The sequence below is a fragment of the Stegastes partitus genome, unplaced genomic scaffold (genome assembly GCF_000690725.1).
Source record: "Stegastes partitus isolate 25-593 unplaced genomic scaffold, Stegastes_partitus-1.0.2 Scaffold4, whole genome shotgun sequence".
Lineage (NCBI taxonomy): Eukaryota > Metazoa > Chordata > Actinopteri > Pomacentridae > Stegastes > Stegastes partitus.
Genome location: NW_007577735.1, coordinates 1799053 through 1819749, shown reverse-complemented (window position 1 = coordinate 1819749; position 20697 = coordinate 1799053). Strand labels below are relative to the sequence as shown.

Here is a 20697-nt window from a genome sequence, read left to right as displayed (position 1 = left end):
ATGGTAATTAAAAGGCCTTTATTTCCTATTTGTTTTTACAGAACTGGTAACACATATGATAAATTTGTAGTAAGTTATTTGGTTCCCTTGATAACTTTATAAGGATCCCCAACGTTTGTCCACATAAGGGTCAAGAGGAGTTTGTGAGCAACGTTTGTGTCCAGTCAAGGGCTAAAGCATGCGATCCACAGTAGGCACAAGTACTGACATGAACACGCGCACCACGACACTAGACACGAAGAAACACAGCTAGAGGACACAACCTGACCGTCCTCCAATGCTTTAAAAGATGATGAAGAGAAAGAGGTGGGAAAAGGAAAAAAAATAAAAAAGAAGAAGAAGAAAGGAGTCTTGAGAATACAGTTGCATCAGGGTATGAGAGGTGGAGGACTAAGCGCTCAAGAGAGGGGAGTTTGTTACGGTCCTGCATGTTTGGCAGTATACAGTATGTCCATGTTGTAAACATGAAGGCCGGCATTCTTTACGCTCAGCAAAAGCAGATTCAGCGGAGAGATCAGTGAGCCTGCTTCCTATTCAGCATAACGATACTGATGGTACGTAATCGGTTACACATAAACAAGACAAAGACAGCAAACCGAAAGCGAATGTGAGAGACTATGGTGACACATCTCTGACTCAAATACAGTCCTACATTCTAGAGGTATACATCACAAAAACAAAAAAACAAAAACAAAACGACAGAAGAAGTGATTACACATGTGCACAAGAATACAAAGAAGAAATACAACGAGTAATAGAGGAGACAAGACGACATGTTTCAAAGAGGTGTCTTTACCTGCTGAGAGGCTCCTCAACACATTTTTGACAAGGTGGCGAATGATCGACTGAACTTTGGATGGTTTCCCTTTTTAAATCCCAGCGTTTTGTTCAAAAATAAGAACCTAACAAAACAAAACAAAAAAAACGAACCACAACTGTGTGAACGGTGCTCTTAAACTGTCTCTGCACAGCTGAAACAGCACACAGTTTCAGATGCGGTTGTGCATAAGGTATTATACATCTACACCAGCCATCAACAGAACAGATTAATCCCCATATTTAAAACAGAGAGCTAAGATTGTTGTTCGGTTATTACAGTCATACACACGAAGATGTACATTTAGGAATGAGTAATGTGTCCCATGCATGCAGACCTGTACTGTATATTGTATAATCCAGTGCTGTGTTTTTGCACCATGTCTGCTAAAGGGCCTACACTTCATCTATTTATCCCATGTACACAAGCACACACACATCTCCCAGTCTCTGTCCCCCATAGAACTTGTCCGGTGGTTGTGCGACTGTGGTGAGGTAAAAAGGAAAATTTAAAAAAAAAAAAAAACTAAACTTAATCTCCTAAATGTGCTATAAGTTTACCTGAGATCACATTTGCCTCATCATCTGGTGTGTTTCGTCACCGTTCCGCATTATTTTGGCTTTTGCAGAGTCAAACAGTGGCGAACAATGCAGGCAATTGTGATCAGGTACTGGCAGTATTTGTGAAAACGCACTGAAATCTTGTATTTAAAATTATTCTCAGTGCAATTATTTGGTCACAGTCAGTGGCATTAATGGGACAGTGAATAAATATTGCATTAGACAATGTGCGGCGGAACGCGGCGCATTGAGGACTGTTGCCAGAACAGATGTGGCAGTTTCTGTCAGAAGAATCTCGGCGACTGAGGTGAGCTTAAAGGAATAGTTTGGCCCTTTAGAATCGTTTCTAATTTGGTTTCTCGCAAAGAGTTAAAAAGAGGAGATTGACACCAGCCTCTTATCTGTCTGTTAAATATGGAGGCTAGAATAAAGAAGACTGGAAAACAGGTGGAAACAGCCAGCTGGACTCTATACAAAGTGGAAAAAAATAGACCTAGCGCCTCAATTTAACACTCGATGTACCATTGTCTAATCTGTGCACAAATGTAGAAACGACAAACAGGGAGCAATAGATTGTGCTGCAACAGCTGACTTTCTGGAGTCTTTTCAGATTGGATTGAGCTGCAGAACTGCTCGTAGGTGGATTTTTTTCACACAGTAGTTTCTCCCTGACTTCCAGTCTTTATGCTAAGCTAAGCTAGCCACTTCTTGGCTCCAGATACATATTTAGCATGCAGATGTGGACTTCTGGTCCTCTTGTGTAACTCTGGGCAAGAAAGCAAAATATGCAACTATTTCTTCAATTTTCTTTTATGTGCACGACATAAAACATATGTCCATGTTTTCAATTGTTTTCTGCCTCGTGTTTGTGAAAATCATAACTATATGCATAGTTCTATGGGAGGGATTCAGGCGTAGAAACTTGGGTTCCACTGTTCTAAAGTTTCTCTCTTTTCACTTTAGCTTTTGTTGCTTGAGCAGTTTGCTAAAAAAAACAAAGAAACACAACAAAGACCGTCAGCATGAGCCACAAATCACCAGTAGTGTGTCATTTGATTGTACATGAACATTCTTCTGCTAAACTGGAAGAAGAGAAACATCAGAAGAGTGACCCAGTTTGATTCATAAATTGCACTCAGCCCAAGATTAGAACACACTCTCATATAGATATATATTTATATATAATTTTAGCATTATTATTGAGAACCTATTGTGATATTATATCTATCATTTATACTATCAAAACAAGGCATATACATTACTAATCACAATACTGTAAAATCAGCTACCTCTATGAAACAAGGACATCAACAGCTCTGAAAGTAGAAAAAGACACACTCACTCTACTAAACTCACAACTGTTCTCAAAGCTCACATATACACTAAAATGGAATTTTGCCTTCTCGATGAACAAAGACCTTTGAAAGGAATGTAAAAGAGAAACACTGGCCAAGGAAAATGAAGACATGTTAGATTTTTTTTTTTCTTCATAAATAAACTCTAGCTACTCAGCTGAGCCTCTAAAGAGTTAGTGCTTGAGTTTTATGGCTTTAGTTTTATCTTATTCATTTATCTTGTATACACATACACGTATCGAATAATAAACACAGTAAAAGAGACACAGCCGTGAAGAGTTTCAGGTCATTTAAATACAAGAGAAAAATAAAAACTTCCAAGTAAAGTAGGAGAGAAGAAGGGATTCCAAGTCATTTGTGTTCACTGGAATGGGATTATTCATCTTTTTTTGGCCCCTGGAAATACATTTTATATAAAGATATGATCCAACAGACTTCATTCTAGGTCAGTACTGGCACAAATAACGACTCCTACAATCCACCTACAGATCACAGAATTATTCAGTCTTTATCTGATTGGTTGTTTCAGAATAACACCGTGTCAAATCCGCTATTAGAAAATAGTCATCTTATAGACTTGGAGATCCCCTGTTCCAAACATCAAAACATATTTCTTTTTTCTTTTTTTTTTTAACAAAAGCTAGAGCATTAAAATTCAGAAATAACTCAAACGTTGGCCTTCAGAAAGGTGCTGAAATGAAACGAATGGCAGATAAATGGCGTCAAATCAAAATTTTTGATCACAAGGAATTAGATAGCAAGCATGCGGCTACATTTTCATCCTACATGAACTCACACACAGTACTGGACGACACACTTGCTTAAGAATTTCAGGCGTGGAAAGGTTCTTATTAGTAATAGTACTCTAATATTTGTATGACATTCTCTCCAATGACCCTCATGGAAAATAAATACATATTTGTTTCATTTAGAAAATATACAGTGCATCTTTTTTTTTTTTCCCTTCGTTGTGTTATTAAAATGACAAATGACACCCATTTACGTACACGAGATATTTTTGCTTCGTCTCTAAAACATGCTCTTATGTACAGTATTTTGTATAAACATGCAGTATCAACGTGTATGAACTATGTATATAGGCAAAACTACACACCAATGGGTTTGCTTGATTGCTTCCATGTTGCCTTTTCTTTAGTGTTGCTTCATCAACGGAAGAAAAGAAAATGATGCGAGATGACAAACAGAATTCTGGTCTATGAGGGCTATAAAAGAAAAGACTTACAACTTCCAACAGAGAGAAAGATACAATTGCCAACATTCATTAAAATCCCAAAAAGCTGTGGTAACGTCTAAAAGGTCGACTGCATTTGTTTTACTTGCACACAAGTCAATGGGTAGTTTTGCTGTTTGTGCTCTCCGACAGCATTTTGTTTAGACCAGCAATGAGGTCTAAACACATATCAGAGCTTTAACTAACAAGTAAGCCTTCATTAATTTATGCAGGGCTGATGGGTTTTGGTCAAACGACGTTTGGATTTTGTAGTGAGACAAAGTTAACCCTTTAAAATTCCTCTTCAACAGAGTATACATTTGCAAATATAGAGAGCCAAAGTGACACTTCTGGGTTAAGGTAAGAAAACTGTGTTATATTTACACAAAAAAACAACTTAACACTGTTGTTTTGTCGATATTTAAGTTTTTAGTGATGCTAAACAAATACCAACTTAACATTTGCAGGGTTAATATTATATCTCGGCAGAATCTATGAACACAAAGCTAAGAAAGAAGAAAGACGTTCTAGTGTGCAAACCTGTAATTTTTCATGGGAGCTGCACATTTTTCTGTGCTCATAAATCATTATTCATAATCATTATTTGACTTTGTTCACGCCATAAGGAAACCCGTGTAATTAATTTACCTCTGGATTCAGAGAGACATAAAAGAAACGCTGAACAAGAGATCATATTGAGTTGCAGGAGCTAATTCAACAGAGGCCAGCGTGGACGTGACTTCGGCTCTCTATACTGAACATAATACATTCTGTGAAGGAGCCAGGGATCAGCACTGGATTGAAATGTGTCTCTCTTCTCATCAGAGGAGTCCATTTATACGAGGAGACCTGTCTGGCGTGCCACATGTGCCACAGAAAAAATTCAATCTCACAACATTTTATCACAAAAAAAAAGAAGAAAGAAATTACACAGATCAAAGAACAGTGTCAAATTACCACAGAACAGAATAATATCCAGTAGTGCAATTAAATTCAACAGTTTGGTAAGCTGTGTATAAAATACACATGGATCAGTGCCTTCTTCCAGACCACATCCTTGCAATCAAGTGAGAAATGTAATGTCCAAACGATTGAAACGCATACACAAAAAAGCTGAGGCGAAAGAAAGCAACAAGAAGCAAAAAAAAAAACAAAATCTGTTCATAATGTACTCCAAAAAAATTAATAAAAAAAAAAAAAAACAGCAGTTATTCCCAACGTAAATAATTAAAGCTCTGGTTTCTGAGCGCACCTAAACATAATATGCTGATTTAAAGTGCTTAAGGAATAAAAGTGTTTGAAGTTAAATGAAAATAAAATACAACTGGATAGGTAAAAGGAAAATAGAAATAGGATCGGAAAAAAAAAATAGAGGAAAGAAAGAAATGAAGAGAACAACACCGCTAACTGGAAGGCGTCCCTGGTAGTTGAAAATTGCTTATTTTGTTACTTGGAAGGCTTGTCTCCTTTATGACTGTAAGACGGTTATAGGGATTCCTTTGAAGTAAAACCCTTGTGTCAAGTCCATGACTAATGGCAGTAGCACTGAACAAGTGAGATACAGAATCAGAGGCGTTGGGAGGGGAGGTGGTAGACTGCAGGCAGTAATCGACACCTTGTAAATATCATGTCATTGGTGGTTGGAATCAGTCTCTGTTGTACCCGCTCTGATATTTCCACGCTTTTCTGTTGTTGTTCGGATGACAGACGCAGCCTTTTTTTTGCACAGTCAAAAAATTACACAAATACCTTCTCTTTTTTTTTTTTTTTTTGATACTGAAAATCCATTATTTCCTCCCTCTCCCCTGACACACCATTTCATGGATAAACTAACACTAGCCGCAAGCCTCAGGTCACCGAAAAAAAAACAGCGGTCAAGCTTTTTGAATCCGACATTTCTTTCTCATCCAGTGGAGTATTTGAATAATAACAACCCGTTTAGAAAAAAAGGCATGGAGTTTCCATTTCCTCTCAGTTTTCCTGAGACGATGGGTGGAAGGTTAACTAATTAAAAAAGGCAGTGTGTTTGTGGGTAACTGGATATGTGCCTATCCCTACTTTGCTACCCAACTCTAGGAATGTACTTCAAACGAACAGAATCATCTAGTATGATAACTGGCAGGTGTGGAACATGGTGCACGATACACCTAAGGAATGGACCTGCTTGTGTTATTCCTCTATCATATGGCAGTATAAAGCATTTTATTATTATTAAGCACTATTCTAAGCAAACTGTGTCACTAAAGGGAAGGGGTGAGAAGTACAATATGAGTGAATGTATGTTTTATCCCCTCTATCACCAGATTCCCATATACCACTCGTACTGTTCTTCATAGTCTACTCTGTATTCTTATTAATGGAACCACAACCCCAATACAAAAATAGATCTAAAGGAAATCAACGGAGTATCTGTCCATCCTGTAACTTGTCTTCTTTTTTCGGTGACATGATTTAATTATAACATGATGCTTTTTTTTTTCTTTTTTTTGTTAAACTATATTTCCCATCATGTCGAATGGTATCTATGGATCTTTTGAAAGGTGGCGGTGGGAAGGGGAGGCGGTGGAGGGAGCAGATGTACAGTTGGGGTGTTCTTCTGGAATATACATTGATATGTGGGACCTGGGGAAAGGATGGGAAATGCATGGGTGGGTAGGTGTGGAGGTTGGTGGGAGTTTACTTCTTGGCAGTCAGGGCTGCGAGGGAGGCATCCACTTCTTCCTCTGGCTGCAGTGGATGCCACTGGGCGATGGGACGACGGGGGTTGGCCAGCATGTCGGACCAGTGTTTCAGGCCGGCCCCTGTGGACTTGCTTCCCACCCAGATCTTCCCAATGGCATCGTTCTTGCCAATCTTGTCATAATCCAGCACTGTGATCACAGCTTGGATTTTCTGGGAGAAAAGGGAGAACGCATCGCAACAAGGTTCAGAATTCCATGAAGTTTGAATATCAGGGGTGGAGGGAAAGTAATTTCAGTACTGTTACAGTGCTTTAAAACGTGTTCACCCACGCTTGAAGGTTTTCCCTATTTATTGCTTTTCAACTTTAAATCACTCTACAGTTTAATGTGGCTTTTTGGCAAAACTTTAAAAGAATGAACCCTTCATATTAAAGTAAAAACAGATTTCTACAAAGCCAATTAAAAGAAAAATAGAAAACATACAATGAGTGACTGCATAAGAATTTACTTTAAAGTGATTTGTCTAATTCAACACAGGTGCAGCAAATTGGGGCTACAAGTCACACGATCAGTGAACTGGAGATCATTTGAGTGCAGTGAATGCGTCTCACTTGATTATAGTATAAAGACACTTGACTCCTGGCTACAACTACATCATGAGACAAAAGAAAACTCCAAGCAGCTGACAGGGTATTATAAAGCATACGTCAGAGGACAGATACAGAAAATAACCAAGTCACTAAATATTCCTTGTAGGGCAGTTAAATTGTTGTTAAGAAATGGAGGTAAAATGGCATATGTATAAATCTGCCCAGAGCACATCATGCTCACCAACAGAGACACTAGTGAGGGAGGCCACCAAGACCCTATGACTCTCTGGCGAAGTTACAAGCTTCAGTGGAGATCAGACAGACTGTGCATACAACTACTGTTGCCTGTTCTTCATTAGTCAAAGCTTTATGGGAGAGTGGCAAAGTGAAAGTCACTGTTCTCATGCCAAATTACAACTAGGAGGCATGCAAGAGACTCTAAATTTAACTGGAAGAAAGTTCTTTGGTCTGATGAGACCAAAATTAAGCTTTTTGGCCATTAGTCCAAACACTGCATTTGGCAGATACCAAACGCTGCACATCATCACAAACAGACTGCTGTGAAGCATGGTGGAGGCAGTATCATGATGTGGGGATGCTTCTTGGCAAGAGGCCCTGAAAAGCTTGTAAAGGTAGAGGGCAATATGAATGCTGCAAAATGTTGGGAAATCCTGCACGACAACCTGATGCAGTGTGCAAGAGATTTGTGACTTGGGAGATTTTTTTTATTTTTTTCCAGCGAGACAAAGGCCTGAAGCATACAACCACATTTACACAGAAATGGTTTAAAAGCAACAAGGTAAATGTTCTGGAGTGGCCTCGGCAGAGTCCTGGACCATAAAATTGCATTGTCCAAATGTACAAGGCTGATGGAGACCTATCCACCCAGGCTCAATGCTCTGATTGTAGCTAAAGATACATCTACTAAATGCTGACATGAATGGGGCGGATACTTATGCAGTCACTTATTTTACATATTAATTCACTGACATTACTTTTTAGAAATCTGTTTTCACTTTGATATAAAAAGTATATTTCTCCAAATCTTGTCTGAAAGCCACAATAAAGTGACCATGAATCAATGCTGAATAGCAATGAAAGAAAAACTTTTCCAAAGTTGGTCATTGCTTTTTATAGGCATTGTATTTGATTCACTTTTAGAGACAATTTCAAAACCTGAAATTTTGATATGGATTATTAATGTAAGACTTTTAATGAAGAATTTTTGAAAGATACTTCTAAAGAGGCAAACATTGTAGGGAGTGGTCACTGCACCACTCCCTACAGTTTTTGCCTTTCTAGAAGTATCTGTCAAGGATTGTAGCGGCCCTTAAGCCGCTTAAGCCCTTTGTATGCCTGGGTGGTGATGGCTGGGATTTGTTTGCATCTATTCTCATATACATTAAAATATAATTTGGGGTGTTTTTTGAGCTTGTTTGTTTTGCAGCAGAGAATACCCTCTCTTTTTTTGATAAAATAGGTTTGCATGATCAGTGCTCTCTGAGGTCACAAGTGACAATTATTAGATGTTACAGCAGTAAGTTTTGGGAAACATGTTTGCTTTCTTCCTGAGCGTTTGATGAGAAGATTTATACCACTCATGTCTGTGCATCAAATGTTCAAATGGCATGTGGTGACCCAGTATACCACTAAGACACTTTATGTTGGCTTTTCCTTAAGTTTTTTTCACTACATCTGTATATATCCAACACTTAACAAGACAGCAAAAAAAGCTAATTTAATAAAATGTCGAAATATCCTTCAAGAGTAAAAATAAGGTAACAATCATAAATGCAAACAAACTGTAAGAGCAAAACTCCTGAGTGTATGTAAAGGTCTTTTTCATGAATTTAACCATTGAATGATAAGAGGGACTTTTTGGACTGAAGACTGGGATCATGCTGCCATCAGATATTTTAACAATGATCTAAAAATGAGAACGTATGAGAATGTAGGTGTATTTTTAAAGATAATAAATTGCTTGATAGGCTGCATTGAAATTAATATATTTATGGTTTTCACACTAATTTGTCATCTGTTTTTCCACTTGGAAATAGTACTTTTTACACTTCTGCTCACTGCAGACTAGTGATTCTGTCTATAAGATCTGTGTTATTCTTTCCACCCCTTAAGAAACCTTAAAGGATTTGACAGAATTACTCCATGTCCTCACCTGCATTTGCTCAAGAGGAATCTCAAAGCTGAAGGACTCATTGTAGTAAGGATTCAAAGTGTTCTTCTTCACCGTCGTCTTCTTCTTCTTCAGCCTCTTTCCGTTCTGCAGCAGGTTAATTTTCACATAGGGATCTGAAAACCAGAGAAAGGGCAAAAATCAGGGTAAGCTGATAAAAAACATGTCTTGCACATGCATGTTTGGGTCGCAGTGCTGTGATGCACCAACAGATGGGGCCAATGCTGAAGTCAGGAGGAGTGAGTGCTGCTGCATGGTGAGTACTGCAGCGTCAGCACGTGAGCAAAACAGGACCGACCTAATGGCTGTGCTCGGAGGCACACTGCTTCATACGCTGCAGTCTCGCTGCAGGCAGGTGTCTTTTTGCCAGGAATTGACGACTGAAATAGCATCAAGTGTCAAAATGTGATAACAAAATGAGAAAATCGGATGCTCAGCTCTGTATATATAAAGTAGCCCACCTGACAGTCCACCCACGTCCATTTTCTTCAGGTTCTTAGCCTCCAGAATACAGATGGTGAGTTTGCCAGCAGTGGGGACGTAACGCAGGGAGATGCAAATGTCACCCAGCTTCTCTGGCTGTGAGGAGGAGGAGGTAGGAAGAGAGAAAGTTAAGGAGGTCTGAAACGGAGCCTAAATGTTTCCTCTTGTGGAAAATATCCACAAACTGTGTTTTTAAATAACATTTTTAAATATGTACTGCTTATAATACCAGCAGGAATTATACTTTAAGTACATCTAGTTGGTCTTTACAAGGTTAATAAAATATCTGGGAAAGCATGCAAAATTAACTGTATTTCTTCTTAAGATGGCTCTGGGGAGGCAGTTTCATTGATTAAAACTAGTATTTCATATTCCACGAGCTTAACAGTGAAAGCATCACATTACAGGCTGCGTCGCTACAGAGGGGGCAGAACGGCATCAGATGTATCGACAGCATACATGTCATTTGATATGTAGCAGGATATTGCAGAAAATAAATGATAGATATGTTTGAGGTAAAAATAGAGAAAAGTGTCACCACCACAATGTTTGCTTATCAGCTGAGGAAAGGGACAAAGGTTTTTTCTGACAGGACACATATATACTGAGAACTGCTTTGGAAAAAAGAAAAAAAAAATTCTCTTTAAAAGTCACCCTCGGAAACACAATTTTATTCAAAGGTATTTTTTTTATAATTGCCTTCTTTAATCTGGCACACGTACATTTGTGTGATTGTATACTGCAGATGTACTGTTTACACTCAGTGTCCAATTTATGCATGCAGGTGCACTTTTACAATCTTTTGCAATTCAATGCACAACCTTGCAAAGTTTATTAGGTTCTGTGTTTCTTCACAGTATTGGAGATTTGGCTAAAAAAAAAAATAGTGGACTATATTATACTGAGAGGTGTTTCTAATTATTTTTCCTCCCCATTTGCATATATGAGCAGAACGCTGGAAATACTTATGAATATGTGCAGTTACATAGTTGTCTTTTCCTACTATTTCATCTCCATTTTCCACTGTTTTCACTTTAATTAAGCTCTTGCCTTGTGCTGATTTTGGTAACTACTACATACCCAAACTGTTGAAAGTATCATTATTAGAAGCTTATTTTTCTACCACAAAAAGTACTGACCAATATTCACTCTTGTGTATTTTCTAACCTGGTGGTGAACTTTCATTTATGGAATATAGTGAAAGAAACGCAGCATGGTTTTAAGGAATCATTTGGCAATGCAGTAACAGCAGGATCTTTCTCTTTACCTCCTCTTGATCTGCGCTGTCCAGGTCTCTCCACTCCTCAATTGGCTTAGCCAGGTCAAGGGTGTTCATGGGTATTTTAATCTCTCCGATGACATCATGTTTAGAGAAGCGATCAAAGTCATAGACGGACATCACCAGAGTCTTCCCTCCCATCTCTTGGAATGGTATCTGAAAGACAACAACCAATCTAATTAAACTCATTTATACTGATTTTAACACATTGCAGGATAAATCACACTGTTGCATCATTTCATGACAAACTATGTATAAAATCGGTCAGATCAGAGTGATATTCGGTGTGACTTTGACCTGGAGTTCAGAATCGTCTGGCTTCCAAACCTGCTGCTTCAGCAGAGCTGCCTGACTTTGACGAAGTAAAGCTGTTTGATTTGTTTTTTTAAAGAGCTGCGTCAGCAGCCAAGGTGCACCAGAGGTGGCCCTCTCCTTTAATTTGATTCTCTACCATACTCCCCTTGTCAGACACCTTCAATATGTCTGTGCTTTTTTATCACGGCTGGCCAGGAGTGTTAATGTAAAAGAAATCAGAATCTAAGTAACTGCTAAGCTCTACAAGAAAGAGGGAAAAAAGCAGGAGCAGTTCACCTTTAGCAGGACATGTCGACATATCAAACAGTTTGACGTACATGTATTTTTAAGTAATAAGTAAAGGGCAACCATGTCTTAACTACAGCTTACCTTGAAGGTAAAGGTCTCATTGAAGACAGGATTGAGTGTTTTCTTGTGAACCTTTGTGTCGAACTTTTTCTTCTTGTCAGGGAGGACGAACACCTTGACGTAGGGGTCTGAGGTGCCACCGCTGTCCATGGAGAGCAGATCAGCTGCTTGCAGGATTCCCACAGTCAGCTGGGGAGTAATGTGCAAATAAATGAGAGTAAAAACCTTTTGTCAGGCTCAAACAAAACCAAATACATGTCCTTGGTCCTGTCTTTATTTTAGCATGTGATTCATACATATATGAGAGACCATTTTGACATGACATTGTAAAATAAACTACTCAAGCGCTTGCCTTGTTCTCTTGGAAGTCATAATCGATGGAGTACTGCAGCTTCCCGAGCTTTTCCTTCTCCTTCACTTCCTCCTCTTTCTCATCTCCAGTCAGTCCAGGTTCCACGTCATCTTCTTCATCATCATCATCCTGTTGTTTCTGCAATGACAGAGGGGTGACAGGCAGCAGAAAAGCGAGTGAGAGGACTTTTCTGAGGCGGCAGCTATGCTGAACACCAAACCTTGGGCATCAGCAGTCGGGTTAGTCACAGCACCTACCTGCCACTTACCCCCGCGTTACTAGTGCAATCTGTTCATCGATGACCACGGTTGCAACCTGACTTGATTTCACTATTTCTTGGGTGACACCATTTGCTGTTTTCTTTTTTTGTGTGTTACAGGTATGTAAAACCTGCTAAAAATCAGAAGCTGGCAATTTTTCCTCAACTACAAATGCCATTTCAGTAGAGCTCTAAGTTATTGTGCAAAAGGTAGAGAGAGGCAGAGACAGAGTGAGATTCAGAAGAGAAACAACAGCAGAAAAACAGTCAGTATACAGGGAGTGGACAGAAACATAGGAACAGCCTACATTACAGTGCAATCTAGTACAAAAGCTCTGCAAAACCTCTGGAAGTTCTCATTTTCACTTCTGAAAATAGTCATTGTGAAGCCTGAAATTAATATGATTTGACTTGTGTAGCTGCCAGGAACAGTGATATTCAGGGAGTGGACAAAATACCAGGAACGTAGCAGGAAAAAGGACTTTCACTTTGAGGGAAAAGCATCGAGGTCACACAGGCAGCTACACAAATCCCAAATATGACTCATCCCAAATGAGTCATATTAAGTTGTTTAAAAATCGTGATGGCATATCCCACACACAGGAAAGCTGTATCAGCAAAGAAGAGCCAATGTCAAGAGTAAGCAGAATGAAGAATATTATGGGATTTTTTTTTTTCAAAAACACACAAAAGTGAACTTTACAAATAAACCATTTATTGCAGAGCTGCTGCATTGCTAAATCACATTGCACTACAGTGCAAGGTGTCCTTGTTATTTTGTCCACCCCCAGTACAGGATATCCAGTTGAAAGCTGGGCGTCCTTACTAAGAGGAAGTGAAGGACGGAGCTATGAGGCATAGATGTGATTTGATCAAACCACTGACGCAGTGATTCCTGACACTTTTCTTGAAAAGCTCTCAAACTTGCTAAAACTGCAGGTGAAAACGGCCTGATAAGAGCCGCTGTGGCAGCTGATAGTGTAAGCAGCCTGACAAAAAGGTTCACTTGAAGCCAGACAATATTAATGTCTGCCAATTATCTTCTCCTGACATCCCAAAGTCTCATTAATGTGTTTACACTGGTATTGTTGATAGGATTGTGCTGCTGTTATTGTGCTCTGGCCTGACTGCTGTAACTCAGAGAATTACTGAAAGATTTTCGCAATTTACTCCAAAACAAAGTCCAGATTTTCCAGCTGATATGAATTCCGGTGCTAGAGCAAAATCCTGCAGTTCGCTGACAGCTAACTGCTCCTGAGATAATCAGGGCATGATGAAGAAGATAAATCAAATCTTCTGTTATCGTCCATCTTGCCTTTACATCACACCCAGTGACTCTTGAGTGTTCCATCTCTTTAGAGGCGGTCACGACTAATCAAATGAGAGTAATTTGCTCCGATATGAATATTAAAGTAAACTCCCATTTCGGATACGGTAAGAAGCTGGATAATATCTCAGCATGGCCTACTTTCCTATGGCTGTCTTCTTGAAAAAACACTGATGTCTTCGTAAGACTGGAGGGTCCAGCTACTCAGTGATGAGCTGGAAGAGGAACAGGGCACACACACAGATAATACACACACACACACACCATCACACCCTCTGCACACCATACTGCACTGCACACCATCACCACACACACACATCTGCTTACATGCAAACTCTCATGCATGCTTAAAATCACACTCTCTCTCACCCACGCACGCATTCTCACACAATATCTTCTTACGTGGCATTCTCTATCTTTTATTTTCATTCAAGCATGCCAGGCCACACAATGCAGGAACCGAGTTTATTTCTGATGGCGAATGTAAATGGATTCTCTTATCTCTTATGGTAAGTTTATGCTCTGATGTATTTTTTCTCAAACTTCAGCGACAAATTTTTGTGAAGCCCAAAAATTTTTTTTTTTTTTGCACTTATGCTCTGAGTGAAATGTACACATCCAAGAAGGGATCATGCTATATTGAGAATTTCCAGTTCTACTCAAACTTCCAGCGGGGGTTCAAAGATGAAGACACGGTGCGTCTGAATGAATGCCCTTTGGTCAACTGCGCGGGGGTGAAACGTGAGCTCGGTGCTGATGTTTTCAAGAAAAAGAATGCGTGTTCAAAAAACAGCCAGGTGATTGTAGCCTTAGCTTTAGATCAACAGAAATCAGGCCTCTGCAGTTGACTGCAAACACGGGCAAACATTCTGGCCCACCATTTCTCTTCAATGAGACCCAAGTGCTTCAGGGAGAGAGAGGGCATCAATGACTTGTCACCTTGTATGTCAGCAGCATGGGTCATCCAGGAAAGTTACTCTCAAGTCAAGTTGTGGCCATTCAATGGTACCTACTGCAAGGGCATATGCTGGTCTTTGTCAAGAGGCACAAACAGGTTTATCTGTCATGGAACTCGCAGCGTGTTTACACAACCGGGGTACGCCGTGAGAATTTCATACCCAAGTCAATGTGAGTTTTGAAGACTTCTAGTTTTTTTGGTTGTGCTGCACAATCGAGGCCTGCCAAGGTGGAAACATGCTCTAAGCTCTCATTTGGGCAAAGTTTCGGTTGCTATTATTTGACAAATACCCAGCTTACCCCTTGCACATGCATGTTAGTGATCTCTAGTGAGTTGCTCAGTGCACTCGTCATTCAAAGGCTCAACCATAGGATGAGTTTCATGTTCATTTCAAACCATAGACATTTAAACATTTTTTTTTTGTTCAGTTGATTTTTTTTTTTTTTTAATGCCAAAAAAAAAAAATTTGCAATCTCTGGATATTCAAGACATAGCAGTTGGTGCGGCATATCAGTTCAGTGGATTTTGCGAAGCAGCTTAATCGCTCCCATAGAGTCCTCAAGCACCCGCAGCACCTAAGCTTGCAAAAAAACTAAGGAAGCCATAGCACTCATTGTCATCATCATCATTGCAATCCAAACCCCCTCCAAGCCCACCCCCCCCCCCCCCCCCCCCAACCACAGCTTCCCCCCTGCCCTGGTCTGCGCTTACTCAGAGCGGCCAGAGAGGGGCGCCGCGTGCTATCAGACCTACCGTAGGCAGAGAAGTCCACCACAGTCAAGATACACGGAGCACACATAAGACACAAAGCAGGAAGGAGGAGAGCAGAGACAAAGGAAGAGATTGAACTCACAGCAGACACCAAAGAAGGGTAATCACAGCAAATGCAGTCAGCTACACTGTAGGGAGCGAGGAAAATGACAGATAGAGGAGCCTCCTCATTAGCACAATCATATCTTGTGCAGCAGGGCCATTGGGGTTTTAAAATAACTTCACCGTTAGATGTATTCCTTTTTTTTGTACTACATCAAATCATCAATCATGTGCGCGGCGTAAAAAAAATAATAATAATAATTATAGGCCCAAAACAACAGCATTGTGCTAACTACTAATTTTCATAATTACTCTTTTATGACTGTAAGAAAAACAATGGTCGGGCTGAAGAGATAAGAGTCCTGTCATTTTTCACTCGACTCCCAAAGCATAAGTGAGAGAAAGAGCAACAATAACATTCATGACAAATACATTAACTAACAAAAAAAAAGAGAAAAATTAAAATAAATGATAATCATGGTGGATAAAGAATGTAATTAACACCTGCGGAGAATACACTTGACTGGGTTAGAGTGACATCAAAACAGTCTGTGTTTTAAACTAATCTCGTACATTTCAAATGGGAAATTGCTTCCTTTTTTTTATGCAGCTGAACTAAAATATGTAAAATATGAACAATTAGCTGAGTAAAAGTGATCAAACATATGCTTTGTCCCAATACAGTGTTACACATGAAGCCTTCCAGCCGTTGCATAATGGGATCATAAGCAGGTTAAAGTTATTTGCGGATTGCCTCGCCTTCATGTAGGTGTAAAATTCCCCCCGGCCTCCCTCGGTGGAACATACCTCTCCCCCTTTCAAGTTCTTCATTCCCATGTCACCCTTCCCCTTCTTGCCCTTCTTGTTCTTCTTCTTCTTGCAACAGCATTTCTTGATGATGCAGAAGCAGCATGTTAGAATGAGTAAAGCAGCGACCACGGCAATGGCAATGATGGCCCAGGACGGCACTGAGGAGAACATACAGACCCATGTATAGATGGCACATTCACACCGAGAAAAAAGGAAGAAAAGAATCAAATACTTTGACATTTGACCGACCAATCACTTGGTCTACTTCACGTCATGTCCTGGGCCAAATATATTTAGTAAGAGGTGGTAGGTTAGCAATTAGATTGGGTGAAAATTAGATTTCTCTGCCATTAGGAAGAGCAGCCCATGATCAATACTGAATAAAGACATTACAGGAGCTGCCAACGCCTGCAGCAAAAGAGACAATCTAATTCCAAAATCATTGCTGAGAGTCACATCAATAAGAGTTGGTTGACGGTTGATCGGAGCAAGTTTGCGTTGACTCACGTGGGATCTTGTCGATTTCATTCAGGAACTTGTTTTTGATCTCATCGAAGGCATCGTTCTTGTTCACTGGTTCGGTGGAGTTGTCGGCGGAGACTAATGCGACGGGGGCTGGAGTCGCAGTCAAGGCACTGGCCCCCGTTGGTTTAGCAGCGACCATGGGCGTTGTCTGATGCTTTAACAAGTTCCACTTCGTCATTTAGGCTGCACACACAGTCCCTGAAAAACAGCGTGAAAACGGTGTCATTAGGAGAGGCCAAACCATCAAACCATCCACGACTTGTTCTCCACCTGCACATTATATTGTATCGACAGTTACTCACTGAAAGATTGAGTCACTCGACCAATTTTCACATTTTAGGAGACATTTGAATAGAAATTCATGGGTAAAAGTGACAACACACACAGTTAAGTCGCCAGAAAACAATCAAAAGAGGTGATGTGTTCTGGCTCCTGTTACAGGCTGTTTCGTATAAATGGATGGATGGGGTTTGGTGCATTACAATATAATGAAGCTGTTACAAAATTGGCATCTAAATCAAACACCGAGCAGAGCCACTTAATTCTCGTTTTTCTGAAAATTGCCTAAATGGTGAAAAGGATCCAATGGTGGCTGTAGCTCAGGTGGTAGAGAAGGACAGCTGGTATAGGATTTGTGGTTTGATCCAAACTCTAAACCCTTAACAATTCTACGTGTATGCTTGAAAAAACATGTCAGCCATCTAAATCCACCCAATCTAACATCCCTGGCATAATATATTGGTGACAGTAGATGAATTATTCACAGATAATCATACACAAAAAAAACTCTTCTTTGTGTTTCAAGCAACATTTACCACAGTTTGACTTTGTTTTTAAACTTGTTTTATGCCTGGCAGAAACTTTACATCCCAAATCTGCTGACGCTGTTGAGAGAATAAGCCTTCAAAAGGTGCAAAAAAAAAAAATCCATCTGCCACATCAACAAACACTGTCAGACGAAACAGATTTTGCAACATTTGCCGTAGATGTATCTTTAATGCAAAAGCTGGTGAAAGTCATGGAGGTTTGTTTACATCTGTAATGGTGTTAGTTGAGCTTAATTTATTTCAAGCGTCTCATTGAGATCAATAGTTGTTTTTTATGTAGAAGGTGAATAAATTACATCCATGCATCAAAACAATCACACAAAGCAATGCTCACACACACACAAAACTAAAAAATAATGACGACATATCACATATAGCATGAAGCGTCAACAGCTACAACTTTAAATTCCCCGTCTTGTTGCTTCACTTTGATGTTTGACCTTCACTGTGCAGATGTACAGCGTGTACCTTCGTCTGCAGCAGGGGGAAAGCACACAAAGAAGGTGATTTTGTGGCATCATGTTCAGTTTGGAAGCAAATTCTGGCCTAGTGTGCAATTTGGACAAGGGTGATGTGTGAATATGAAACTTCCAGGGTACGCACAGTCAAAATTAAAACTTCAGTCAAGTAGGGAACATCTGGTGTGCAGCAGTTAAGCTTTGGAAATGAACAATATTTGCATATTTATAGATTTGGGATTCTTCAGTGAGGGAAATGGAGGAGATGGAGAAAAAATACATGTATATTATTACTTCAAGCAAAGTATTTATTATATTTTAATAAATAATGTCGGAAGGGGACCTTTAAAGTCCCTCAGAGGAACGAAAGTCTTGGACCTCAATTTGTTGTTCATTTAATTACACTTTTAAGCTGCGTAGTGTCAGAAATTTGGCTCCCTCAGTGATAAACTACAGCATAAAGAAAATGTCATAGTGGGTTAAAATGAGGAAACATGACTTTAAAGCACACATGTCCTATATTCTTGCAAAAGATGAACAGGTTCGATAGTTCAATCTTTATATAAGCATGATAAGTATAATAAAATGGCTTTTTTTTCAAACTCATGACACATTAATTAACAAATAGATTCAAAGTGGAAGAAAATATGATTAAATTATAATGAAATAATGTAATAAAATACACTATAGATGACTAATACAGATATACTGAAAGGTGCACATGATGTAAACTGGACAAAAAGGCCCTTTATATATGTGTGTATATAGCCATAAATACAAATATATATATATATATATATACACACACACAGATCATTTTCCATTCAGTATGATTCTTTGTTATAAGGAGATACAGGCACCTATTCATGTGTTATCACACAGCAATATAAGGTAGTGCAAAGCCAATTGTAAAATAATTGCAACAAACTCTTGAAAAAACTAAAACTGCTTTAATGACTTTGGTTTTTGTAACATTCTGTGTATTGCCACCAAAGAGGTGCAAAATAATTTATTAAATGACTGATTATGGCTTCTACAGTACAGTCTGACATTTTACAGTCTTTTCCTAAAACAGTTCAAAAACTGGTGAGATCGCTGGACAATGATTTTTAGATCAGCAACCAACAATATTTATGAGAAATCACCATTTATCACACCTTTTGGTTCTCCAGATGCCGCTTCTGTGCTCGAGCTAACGCCGCCTGACCGGGAGAGGTGTAAAGAAACAAAACGAACAACTGCACACCGTTCTCCAGTTGTGTTTCCACAGGCCAAACAAATGTTCAATCAGAGCTCTTATCGGTTCCAGAAATCACAGTGTGACAAGTGCAGCTGAAAGCAGCCTGTCGACACAGTGATGAGTGATCGGGCGAGACCTCGATTCAGAAAACAGAGAAAGATGACAAGCATAACAAGGGAGGACTTGTGCTGTTGATTTTATTAAAGTCAAGGTGATGTGGGGAGGAAAAAAGGGGGAATTTCCTATTTCTCAAGTGCCAATTCTCCAAGTTGGTGCCAGAGATTCTGCTTCTATTTATTGCTGCATATAAATTATTCAAATTGAGGCTGACAGCGGGAAGGATGAGCTTATATTATTCAGGGGCCAGGACCAGTTTGTACATCTTAAAATATATGACGCTAAAATAACTTGCTGCTGCTGTTATGTAGGATGATGTTACCGACGTCTTGTGATAATATACCGAGATGGAAAAGTGAACTGCAAACGTTCTAGTTATTGAGAAAATTACTCAGAAATGCTTTCACCCATCACACTTTTAAAAAATAAGTGGGTTGTTCAATAAAGTAGCAATCACAAGCCTCACTGTATGCACTCTGTTTTATACATTACTGTAGATATTGTGACAATGTTAAAATCATCCACTTAACGTCTGCGATTCATGTGCATTTCATCCTGTTTGTCCCTCACATCGGGCCAAGCCACACCAATTCTACCATTCACGGATATGTGCTTGAGCATTTTATCTCCTCCACTCTGATGGCGACGGTGAGGACGGACGGAGAGGACACAGACTTACGCCTTTGTTTTATGACAGCCATTAGTCCTGTTTTCACGGCTCTCGCTGCTCAAAGACAATCAGCAACCAAACCACTCCTGTTTTGAAGAACGCTGCCCTAGCTCTCCAGATCCCATCTTTCAACGAGACGCAGATTTGTGAGGAACAGTCTGCAAACCGAGGCTACGAAAATACACAGGATTGTCTAGTGCAACAGACAACCCACTGAATAACAAGCAGGTTACTCAGCAAGCCTTCATACAGGTCATTTGTTCCTAAACTCTGAGTACGAGCCTTAGGAGGGTCTCCTGAATTAGCTTGCACCGATGACGCATCTCAAATCACAACGGTTTAGTCCTGAAATCTCTGTGGAATAAAGGGGTAAAAATTCTTAGAAAGAAACTTGAACAAAACAGAAAAAAGACAACAGGTCTACAGCCACATGCATCTCCACAAAGCTGTAGAAAATGCAAACCAGCTATCTTGTTTGCTGGGTTTACTAT

General features: G+C 39.6%; 1 protein-coding gene across 3 annotated transcripts in view; it reads right to left on the bottom strand.

Annotated features, from left to right (window-relative positions):
• Position 1: 1 nt before the first annotated feature.
• The window catches only part of LOC103355228 (synaptotagmin-2-like), a 37578-nt gene continuing 16882 nt past the window's right edge, over positions 2-20697 (bottom strand). For 2 of the 3 annotated variants that reach the window (XM_008278941.1, XM_008278932.1), the window contains exons 2-9: positions 16877-17092; positions 16367-16527; positions 12203-12340; positions 11872-12039; positions 11176-11343; positions 9887-10004; positions 9408-9541; positions 2-6855 (exon numbers count right to left, since the gene is read on the bottom strand). In XM_008278941.1, the coding sequence (XP_008277163.1) occupies positions 6640-6855; positions 9408-9541; positions 9887-10004; positions 11176-11343; positions 11872-12039; positions 12203-12340; positions 16367-16527; positions 16877-17072 (1299 nt within the window). In that variant the 5' untranslated portion in view covers positions 17073-17092 and the 3' untranslated portion in view covers positions 2-6639. Of the gene's footprint in view, positions 6856-9407; positions 9542-9886; positions 10005-11175; positions 11344-11871; positions 12040-12202; positions 12341-16366; positions 16528-16876; positions 17093-20697 lie in introns of those variants that run through there. The other variant, XM_008278951.1, reaches the window with a different exon arrangement.